This window comes from Neolamprologus multifasciatus, chromosome 8 (assembly GCF_963576455.1).
Source record: "Neolamprologus multifasciatus chromosome 8, fNeoMul1.2, whole genome shotgun sequence".
NCBI lineage: Eukaryota > Metazoa > Chordata > Actinopteri > Cichliformes > Cichlidae > Neolamprologus > Neolamprologus multifasciatus.
Window position 1 is genome coordinate 18,773,863 of NC_140446.1, and position 11,444 is coordinate 18,785,306.

General features: G+C 39.6%; 2 protein-coding genes across 6 annotated transcripts; one reads left to right on the plus strand and one right to left on the minus strand.

Moving 5' to 3' along the window:
• On the minus strand, positions 1-7,203 carry dcun1d3 (defective in cullin neddylation 1 domain containing 3). 2 transcript variants are annotated; one of them, XM_085169858.1, is made up of 5 exons: positions 6,679-7,203; positions 5,568-5,630; positions 4,635-4,685; positions 3,978-4,524; positions 1-757 (listed from the first exon to the last, which is right to left on the minus strand). In XM_085169858.1, the coding sequence occupies exons 4-5, from the start codon at positions 4,412-4,414 to the stop codon at positions 214-216; spliced, it is 981 nt and encodes a 326-aa protein (XP_085025984.1). In that variant the 5' UTR covers positions 4,415-4,524; positions 4,635-4,685; positions 5,568-5,630; positions 6,679-7,203; the 3' UTR covers positions 1-213. The 2 variants fall into 2 exon arrangements, with proteins under 2 accessions (XP_085025984.1, XP_085025985.1); XM_085169859.1 differs by lacking the exon at positions 5,568-5,630.
• Positions 7,204-7,334: 131 nt separating this feature from the next.
• On the plus strand, positions 7,335-10,394 carry lyrm1 (LYR motif containing 1). 4 transcript variants are annotated; one of them, XM_085169861.1, is made up of 5 exons: positions 7,335-8,446; positions 8,969-9,140; positions 9,239-9,299; positions 9,866-9,897; positions 9,980-10,394. In XM_085169861.1, exons 2-5 carry the CDS (start codon positions 8,982-8,984, stop codon positions 10,091-10,093), a joined length of 366 nt encoding a protein of 121 aa, XP_085025987.1. In that variant the 5' UTR covers positions 7,335-8,446; positions 8,969-8,981; the 3' UTR covers positions 10,094-10,394. The 4 variants fall into 4 exon arrangements, with proteins under 4 accessions (XP_085025987.1, XP_085025988.1, XP_085025990.1 ...); XM_085169862.1 differs by having other exon boundaries at positions 7,337-7,492; XM_085169864.1 differs by having other exon boundaries at positions 7,338-7,458; positions 8,945-9,140.
• The last annotated feature ends 1,050 nt before the right edge of the window (positions 10,395-11,444 follow it).

The window sequence follows — 11,444 nt, forward strand, 5'->3', positions numbered from 1 at the left end:
ATAGAAGTGCGTTAAACACAACAGTTCTTGGAGCCCTTTGAAAAACCAAAAAACAGGGTTGGAAAAGCAGAAACCCCACCCCAACAGAAAAAGGGGAGCAAAATGAACAGCTGTTATGGTAATACTAATATTCATCCATTGATTCACAGATGTAGAGTTCACTCATATAGGTTGTATCCTTCCCTCCTTTACAAATATTTTTTTGTTTTCTGGTCAGTGGCCCCCCCACGTCTGTGAGCCGCGGCTTCCCTCTGTTTCAAGTCTATCTGAGGTGGGAGAGCAGTCTGTCTCAGTACACCTCTCCTCTTCCTCCTTTGCTGTTAGTGCCTGCTCCTCCTCTTTTTTCCTGCGCTCCAGCTCCCACTCTACAAACGTATCAAAGAGGCTGGGCCAAGCCTCGTCCTCGCTGTAGTTGCTCAGGTCAGGCCCAATCGCCTGGGTGAAGTTGAGGAACATGTTCCACGTGTCCCTTGAGATGCCCCGAATACCTGAGGGGTTCTCTGAAAGGAAGTCCAGCCAGCGCTCTAGGATCGGAGGTGTGTCCTGCGTGAAAACCAGCCGCCATAGGGCAATGGCAATTTCGCGCTGCAGCGAGCGCTGCCCCTCCTCGGCGTCCAGGCCAAACTGGAAGGTGAAGCGATACAGGTCTTTGAAGTTCTCCTCACCCTGGGCCTCCAGCAACATGCAGGGGAACCGTGAACAGATGCCTTCGAGGCTGTCTGCTTGGATAGCCTTGCATCCTTCGACAAACTCCTTCCTGGTGATGCAAACACGAGAAGCGTTGACATCAGAATCACAATCACAATCACAATTTCCAGTCAAGATAAGCACCAGAAAAAATCCATTTACTTTTCCATAGAGCCATATGAGCACAAGCAGACTGAATTAAGACCTAAATCTGCAGAAAATGTACAACAAAACATTGTGAAGACATCTCAGGCAATCACCAGGCTTTATCTTTAACACTACAAACACCAGTGACAAATCCCTGTACTATTTAAGAACACATTATCAAATTTATAGAAAACTTCATTCTTTCATTGCAGCTTTGAATAATATTACAGTCATTTCATGCTGAGAGCACTGACCCAGGCAGATATACCTTCTTTGACCCCTACAACAGCAGGCTTTTTTAAAACTCAAATGTAATATAAAGAGCTTCAGTAAGCATCAGATCACAAAGAAACATGTTGGGTACCAGAGTCTGGTACTGTCCAAAGCCTCTCAATAGAAAAGTGCTGAGTTCAAAATCTGGATGGACTAACGACCATGCCAATAGGCAGCTCTATTCAACTGCAGACGATCTACTTCCCGTGTGTCCCTTCGGCGAGTGGTTGTATGGCTACCTCTGTGAGGACCAGCTTGAGACTTATACTTTTGAGAATGAGCGCATAACAGGAATAACTGATCGTCACCTTTAAAGAGCTGACTTGGTAAGGGAGAAAGTCAAATTGAGATTTAGTGAGAGAAGACGGGACTGTCACATTTAGTTGCGATAAGGAGATCGTTATTAATCAAGTATGTAAAATTCTACTCTGTCATATGTTGTTATAGCTGTAATTCTGTATTCTTTGACTTGTTATACTATTTCTAAGCTGTTTTTATATATGTAAAAGCATTAATAGGGACATATGCTAGGTATTAGGGGTGCAAAATATAGTGGTTAACAGCATGTGACAATCTTTGCCTAAAAACATGCTATTTAAATAGCTTAAATAGGGGAACAGTATTAAATTCACACACATAAGCACATGCAGTTAAGAACCTATTGACTTCCCCAAGAAAAATGCATAAAAAGTAACCAAGTGTGATCATAACTAGTCATTTTAGCTTTCCATTTTTATTAACCCAGACGTTTATCATACCCCAGATTTAATTCTTTAATGGTTACCACACCAGCCTTAAGAACACAGAGCCTGATCATAGGTCATGTGAAGACTGTTCATCAGTTTGTCTTTATGACATGCAGCTTCCTGGAGATGAGTCAGTCTACTTACTAGTCTGTCAGCAGCTTGATGGCACACATTTAGATTGCGCTTTAGTCTTACTTACCACTTGAAGTGCTTTAAACCACAAGTCACATTCAACCAGTCATCCATACACTGATTTATCTTATACTGCACATCCACTGCTATTTTATAATCACCAATTAACCTAATGTGTGTGTGGGTCTGTGGGAGGAAACCCACACAGGCACAGGGAGAACGTGCAACTCCAGCAAATAGTGTTACACAGTACAGACGTGGAAATCTGTGTCAGGAGACTTGGACTGTCTCTCTTATTAGCCAGCATTAGGGACGAGCAATCATCTGTGTTTTGATACCATCATATTGTCATTAAAGGCGACTGCCAAATGGTGAGCTAATAGCAGAGGGTGGCAGCAAGCTTTCTCATCACTCATGCCGATGACTGGACGTCAGTATAACGAATCTCCAAGCTCAGTGGACAGCTTAGTGATGCACAATGTGTTTGCCTGCAACAATTTGGTTCACCCTCACGCCTTTCATGGCTCACAGTAGTTGCAGGAGCCATACGGAGAATGGAGATTTGTCAGAATACACAAGGAACTTGTCAACTTTCGAGACAGAAAAGAGAACAAATGGGCTGCTTTAAATTAAGGAGAAGAGTTACATGAAATAGAAAAATAATCTGTGTTTTCACCTTTAACTCTAAATCTAATCTCCTGTCAAGCACAGCACCAACAGCACTAATGCAGTAGTGTATCTGTAAAAAGCTACCTACTCAAGAAGCAAAGTGATCTTTTCTATAACAACTGCCTCACACATGCTGTTTGCAAATCTGTGTTAGGAGGGTTTAAACGTTTGCCCAGGCTGTGAGTGGTTATTCCACCAATCCCTACAATGTTTTGAATGTAAACATAGCAAGGAGAGGGAAGGTTGCCAGCGCTCTGTGCTACTGCTATTGGGAGTTCACAATGGTACAACTTTTTAAAAAAAGAAAGAAAGAAAGAAAAAACTGCCTCTGTGGCTCACTGGCAATCACTGAATCAACCCAAGAAGAAACAATTCAGGAGAAGATACTGCAGGTCCTGAGCTATCTGAAGGGCATATCTATTTACCAAGAACAAACAGAAAAATCCATGAAAAGAACACTGGAGAAACATCAGCTTCAAAGTCTGATCTAATCAATGACAACTTCTAAGATACTACTTTAAGAAAAGAAAAAAAACTTCATTACATTCCCTTATCATTCCCTCTGAAGCGCAACCCACTCTATATATCCACATGATGAGATTATATTATATTGACAGCAGCCGACGATGACGTAGTTGCTGCTACAACTAGAAGTAGCCAGCAGCCAACACTGTACTGTACGCTGCTGCAGTGATGGAAACTGCTGGCTGTCTGAGAACAGTTTTAATGTTTTTTAAATGGATAACAAGTTAGGAAGTATTAATCACACAGACTGAATGTGTCACTGTAAACAAATCCCACAGTAATCAAACTGTATATAATAGACCATCAATAATACAGCGATTGTCCTCATTCCAGAGGGATCCCGCCTAACTTAATCACATGTTTCTGACAATGTGCTACAGAGAAGAAAAGGACTGGTTTCATGGAAGAACATTTCTTGGGAAATTTCATTTGAGATTTTAAAAGGAAAACTATTTTTTTCCCCTTTTTGACCTTTATTTGCTTGACTTACAATGAAGAAAGATGTGAAACATGGTGAGACTAACTAACAGGAATGAGCTGTGACAAATGAATCTGACTTTTTAAAAATGTGGACTTCGGCAATCTTGTTTTAATGAGCATTTTCATCGTCTAACACCTGTCAGACAAACAAATAAGAGCAACAGTTATGTGCTGTGGTCACATCAGACAAAGATACATACTTATCAGTATCATTATAATCACACAGAAGCAATAACTGTGTAGTGGTCATGCTAGTTTATCCTGATTGACAAACATGGATAATGACGACACGCCCTGTTCTCCAAAACTCCACCTTACCTTGTAAACTTGCACATGGTTGCTGCTTGAAACTTCCAGGCAAGAACCAGGACACGAAACTCAGCCGGGTCAACGCACAGGTCATTACAAAACCTCTCCATGCCCTCTTCCAAGATGGCATCTTCCTGTTCATCTTTGTAACAGCAGAACAGCTCCTCAATGCGCTTGACCGACAGCCCGTCTCCATCCAGAAGCTCATCCTTGCGTGTGTCCCCTGCAGTGATGATGGGCGTCTCCACTGTGACCTCTAAAGGTTTGGTGCCATTTGACAGCTCATTGGTGGTTTTGCTACACTGGGTGCCAGGATCCTCTTTGTGGCTCCCGACACCACCAGCGCTGCCACCTTTCTTGTGGGACTTTCCTCCGCTTTCCTTATCTCCACTCTTGCTGCCGAGCGAGGATGTCGGATTCTTACACTTGGTGACACACTGGCCCATGTCTTCCTCCCGGTCCCTCGTCTGTCTTTCCTCCTCGCCTTCAGTCCCCGTCTGAACCACCTAGACGCCTCTTCTCTGGCCTCACAAGACGTCTCAACATACCCTCAAGCCTGAGGGGGAAGAACATTTATTAAGAATAAAAAGTTACACCCAGCAACTCTCAACAAAAAAGTTAAAATGTGGATATTAGTACAGAGGAACACAGAAAATGTCAAGCTACCTCTGCTAAATCTACCACGATCCAAGTCTTCAATGGGAAGATTTAAAAACCCTGAAAAACAAAGCAAAACAAAAATAATCTATAGGCTGAATACAATGCTTAAACATTGTTCGGGTTACCATAGAAACCTTGTCAAAAGTAGTACAAGAGGAGTATCACCCTTAACCACAGAAGCCTACCGGTGGGTTGTGTGTTAAGCTAGAAGACCTATATAACTCTTATATGACGGCTGTAGGAGCTTTTCTTGAAATTACCATAGAGTTAGTTATAGGTAATTAAAATAGGAATACAATTGTATAAATATTGTGATACAAATAACTGCATTTATAGGTCATCCTCTGTGGTGTGTTCACATAAACGGTGTGTGTGTGTGTGTGTGGGGGGGGGGGGGGGGGGGTTCTCTTTGAACAGAGGAAGTTTTACCTCCTTTTATACTAAGCAGTAGATTATTGCACAATATTGCTTCTTCATTCTCTACTAGCAATAATGAAAGCAGATGAAAAATAGAAAACACTGAAAACACCAAACATGGACCAAGAATACAGGGCTACTATGGTTATCCATGTCTTTTTTAGGATTTTACAGCAACATATGTTAATTACACTGGCTCTATATAGTTAGGATTTTTTTATACTAATATTTTGCATCTTGCAAGTTAGCATACAGGACTTTCTAGGTTTTCTAAAGGACTAACAAGTAAAATGTGGCAAAAAACACAAAAGGCATACAAGATTATGAGATACTGACCAAGTTGCAACTAAACTGGAGTTTACATTAATCTAACTAAAGCTTGCTTTGTAAACTGCTTTCTCTACCTACCCATTTAACTTAAAAAATGTTTCTTTGATGAATGCATGTTAATGAAATTAATCAGTCAGACGGAAAAACATGAGGTGATCATGTGTCTGATAACTAATAAAATAGCTGACTTACAATCCTTCAGATGGCATTGTCTTTCTACTGAGCTCCATCATTGTGACCTTGCCATCCACAATGCTGAAAAGACACATTATCTTGTCATCATAAGCAGAAAGTGATAGCTCATCATTTCCAAACCTGCAGGTCTATTTTGGTCAACATGCTATGGATATGTAATTTGAGGACTTGCAAAGAGTTTGCCTTATTTCAGGATTTTTCATTTACTTGTTTATAACTGCAAATAAGTTATCTATGTTGCATACTGTGAACTGTGAAAAGCTGGGCTTTGACACCGTTGGTTTTAAGGAACTACATCTCAAAAGGGCTGCAATATTCCAGTTTGTGATATAAAAGCCACAAATTCAGGAAACTTCTCAAACCAACTTCTACTTTTTGCAGTGATCACTGACCTAACAGTGATACGACCCTTGACTTCATATTTAATGCATGTATTCAACATCAGGGCAAAAAGCCAGTCCTGATCAATACATGGGGCATGTAGGGGCAAATCTCTCTCAGGTCTGCTATGGCCAAGTTCACCTAACTAAGCTCAGATGGCCGTCTGAATTTCTATTTATTACATTTTGTTTATTTGGCCAAATATAATCCGCAATAAGCTGGCACTGGAGTTAGTAAACACTAAGCAGCCTAGTGACCTATACAGCCAGTGGTTTAACCAGATTATTAGCTCGTCCCGAGGTGAACTGGAATACGACTGTGTTACATATGCAACACTGTTATATCGATATATCCTCAGCGGCCCTTTACTAACATCTACAATAATATCATTTCAATCAAGTTAACGTTTGTTGGGAGGGTGAGTATAACAACACAAGTACAACACTCAAAAATATAGTGTAAACCGCCATTAAATTATCACCCGCACCTCGGACTTTTAACTATTACACACAAATTCAGATGGCAGTCCTTGTTAAGCTGCTATTGAGCCACATTAGATCACCGCACCGGGCCATTTAACAGCTCCATCCCAACTGCCCGGCCCTGGCGACGTCGTCATAGCTAGCTAGCATCAGCTCGATTAACTAAAAGTTAGCTCTCGGCTATGCTAGGTATTTTTCGATTAAGACATCAAGAAATAACAAAATTATCACCGTAAAAAACTTACCTTTAGGGGAAAACACATTCAATCGAGTGTGGATGTACATCACTTTGTGAATGGCTGAAGAAATTAAGTAGTTAAAGAAGTTAGCAAAAAAATACGAACTGAAGCAAACTCGTCGCGTTAACTCAGATTGCTAGCTAACTAGCTAGCAGCTGATCACAAAAAAAACTTCCACATCAATGTTGAATTCTGTTCCACGCTTAGAAAATAAATAAGCAACAAGCTAGCAACTAGCTTTAGAGTCCATCTTCAGTTGTGTTCGCTGTTAGGTGTGAGTTAAAACGCCAGCTCGAACTAAAGCACCCAATTTCTTTGTGCTTCCCCCTTTTAGTCATTGAGTGGAGCTACATTATGGACATTTTCCTGCATCACTTCCTCCCTGCCTACAAGCACCCAACAGCTGATCCTCGCGTCTGCGACGCTAACGTACATCCTTTTATTTTAACCAATTGATGGAAGTATTCATATGACAAGAAAAAAGTCGATGTTTTGTAGATCACAGTAATATCCAAAATGAAAAATGACTCAAAAACCCCACTGTAAATTAATTACAATCGCTCATACACATTGAACTGTGGAGGTGTTTATATTAATTTCTGCCTTATTTCTACTTTTTATCCACTAACAAGTGAAACAAATACAACTTTGACTAAAAGTATGTGAACTCTTTTATGTCTGTGTTTATTATTTAGCTTCTTCCCGATTAGCCATGGGTAAGCGTCATCATTAGGCGACTGTCCTAGCAAGCGGCTGGTAAATTAGCCTCTTCTTCAGACACAGGCGGTATGTCAATTCTTCGTTTGTGATGTTAATTAAAGTATTTCGCGACAATTCGAATTCAAGTTGTTAATGTGACAGGCAGTAACGTTGCCTTTAATTTAATGTCCCTGTCTTTGTACGTTTAGGTCAGTCACAATAAGAGCTAGCTTCAAGGTTGCAATTGATGATAAAACTGAGTACAAATAACGAGAATGGTTTTATTTAATATACAACGTCATTCAGTCTGCGCGCATACTAGAACATACAGTTAATACCTCTCCGTCAGTCATGTAACAGTTTGTTTAATAACTCAGTGTTGATTTTAGTGGCATCTAGCGTTGAATGGGGCTATTATATTTAACTATAATTTAAAAATCTAAAACTACAGTACTGTGCAAGTCTTTTCTTTATATTTTGCAAGGAAAATTGAAAATAATTTATATAATAGAAATATAGTATATAAGGCTAAACCGAGTTTTGCAGGCCTTGAAGGTCAATATTTGATATGACCACCTTTATTCTTCAACACAACAACATCCTGAAGTCTCTTAGTCAGCTTTCTTGCCATTTTATTAAGTAGTCTCCAGGAATAGTTCTCCAGGCGTCTTGAAAGACATTCAAATCTCTTTTTTGTTTTGTTTTTTATTTTCTGTTCAAGCACACTGTTTCAGTCATGTTGAGGTCCATGCTCTGGAGGCCAATCCATGGCATTTCACAGAGAGCTGTAGACACTCACTGTCATTGTTCTCTACTGACCTCCTTTGTACATAGAGTAACAATGATTTGTAAATGAATTTGCAAATTTGGATTCCTCTGCATTAAGCTCTGTTGCCACTGATTTTTCAGTCCAGTTCTTGTGTAATTTGGCATACCCCAGGCTTCTTGAGACCATTTTTAATGTGGCTTCAGTGAACGGTTGATGGATCGACTAATGAGCCAGATGCATCTCTCAGGTCCTCTGTCTGGTCTTTCCTGGATTTTTTTCCCTATTTCTTAAGGACGTGACATTCAGGTACTGTTCACCTGCTCTAGATAGTTTGTAAGGGATATTTTCACCCTACACCAATTTAGTTTCCTCAGTTTTTTTAAGGACCCTTTGGACACCATGGAGAGCTATGCCAAGTTTTCAGCTAATCGCTTTTCGGGAATCACCTTGTTAATGCAAAGATGCTGTGTTATCTTTGACATTTCTATTGGATTAAACTCAAGACTTTTGCACAGTACTGGAAAGATGTTCATATATTCATTTACTAATTGCTTGCTTATCATGCACATTATTATGTTTCTCATTATAACGTACTTCATGTCGCAATTGTGCAGTAAAGCTCTAGTAGTTAAAGAAAAGAGCAATAAGTAATGTCACATCTAGCTAACTAACCACCAGTGGTATAATCGAGTAATAAAGGCTGTAAGTAAAGAGCATCCATCCATCTTCAGCTTATCTAATTCAGGGGCACGATGTGGGGGACGGAACACAAACAGATAATGCAGTAAAAACTTTATTTTGCAGGTATCTTTTGTTTTTTTTCCTCAGATTCGGAGCCCCGATGACTGCCTCCACCCGTACCACTGTGTTGTCGCTGTACATGCGTGTTTTTCGCATTGCCCGAACCTGGCAAGCACAGAGTGGTGTTGCGAGTGACACAGAGACAGAGAGGAAGTACATACTGCAGGAGGCCCGCACTCTGTTCAGACAGAACCAAAAGGTGTGAACAACACTCTGCTCTCTAATATGCATTTTTTTTAAAAATTGAAAATGGCTTTATAGCATCTTTAAGACTTTGTGTGTTGTTTTGTTTTTCAGCTCACAGAACAAGAATCAATAAGAAAGTGTATAGAAGAATGTGAAGCAAGGATAGAAATCGGTAAGAATGGAGAAAAGCAGCAAGTTGTTGTTTTTTATGTAGTGAGCATGTCAAAAGGCCACAATAGTAGCAACACCATTTTTTGATTTTCATGTTTCTCAGGGAAATATACTGATAGTATGTAACCTTTCTAATTCAGTTGTATCAGTGATTTTGGGATGTCTTCAGCCTGAAAGCATGCAGAATGGTGTTGTTGACTGAATGTACTGAAACATCTGACGTGCACAAACATTCTGAAAAGGTTAACAATAATCCAGTGCCACGTTTACGCAACTCTTACACATCACACACAGAGTCTTTGTCAGTTGAAAGGTTTTCAGCATGTCAAGCGTGAGTAAGCAGCAAAGCTGACCTGATGACCTGAATGGTTTGGATAAAAAAAATCGTGGTTGAAACTGCAGAGAAAAAATAACAATACAAGCCTGCGAAAGCATGAGAAAAGTACTATGTTGTGCTCTTACATACTTACCCAAACAATGATTTTTCTTGGCTTTTATTTTATAATTTGTTTATAGTTTGATGTAACGTTGTCACTGACACGTTGGTTTTTTTTGTTTTTTTTAAAGGTCTTCATTACAGAAACCCATATCCAAGAGCTGTAAGTAATTACACTTTATTAGACCATAATGGGTCATGTTGTTTTGGGGGAATTTTATTTGCATACTCTGTGTGTGTTGCAGACGTATCTACCACCCATGGGACTGGCAACTCAGAAGGGCAGGAAGCTACGAGCACAGCAGCGCCTGAGGAAACAGGCCAAACCAATTTACTTACAGTCACATGATGAGACCTGATGCTCGACATCCCCGATCTTTGTCAAGAGTTCAAGTTACCAAGGAGAGAAAACTAGAGTGCCGTTGCAGTCGAGATGCTGCAAGCACTCAATGATGCAGGAACGCACGTCATTCAGGATAAAGCCACTTTTCATTGTATTTTCTTTTTCAAAACACAATCAGGAGTTGTAACTGTAGGTGAAGAGTGTCAGATTCCTTTCAGCCCAGGAAAGCTCCCACTGTACCACTTTCTAATGGCATACAAGTTTGTATATTTTATTTATTGTTGAGTTTATTTGATTAATAAAATTGTCTCAATGTGGAGGATTTCCAGACTATTTTAAACTCACTGTCAGAAATCATGAAATTCACTAAATATTCTCTAATAATCAATTTTGTAAGGACCATATATTTTTTAGCTTTAAATTTAGTTAATGAAAAATTAAAGAAAAGGGAATTAAAGCACACAGATTGTACTTTCACAAGCATTGTATCCTCTATCTCTATTTCCTTATGGCAGTACAGGATCAATTTATACATCGTTCTCTATTTCTCTATTTTTAGAGCTTTGTTGTGGTTCAGTATGGTTTCCTCTGACCCAGTCTGTGCAGCTGTATCTCAAATCTCGTAAAAAAACCCAGAATGCTATGAGAGCAGTTTGCTTTGATATGTTTTATTTACCTCGAGCCCCCATAATAATGACACAGAGAATACAGAGAAAGAACAGCTCGGGGCGTGCATCGCTTTCAGTTCCATTTGGGGATAACTCGCATATTGATTATAGTGGCAATGACCTGCAGGTGGGGTCAGTGATCCATGTCTAATATGACTCATGTTATTGTTGACTGAATACTGAGTCATTTTTCAGCACAGGCTAAAGAGCATTCGCTCTCCCTGTAAAATGATCACAAATATTCTGCTTTCTTTAAAAGTTTACTTGCTCTGATCAGTGAACACCTCTCATTCACGGACAGCAGGTATTATGCATGTGCAATTTATAAAATACACTAAATGCACAATAAAGGATGAAATTGTGATTTGAATTAATAATCCAAGAAAGCCAATTAACTTTACAGCAAACAATCAGTGTTTTTATTAACAAGAGGAAACTTGTTCATCTTTAAAAGGGAAAATATTTCTGTGTTATGGTGGTGTGAAAAAGTGTTTGCCTCCTTCCTGATTTCCTAATTTTTGAATGCTTGTCACATGTAAATGATTTTAGATCATCATAGATAACACAAGTAAACACAAAATGCAGTTTGTAAATGAAGTTGTTTATTATTAAAAGGGAAAAATATCCATACCTGCATGGCCCTGTGTGAAAAAGGGATTGCCCCCTTAACCTAATAACCGGTTGGGCCCCCCTTAGCAG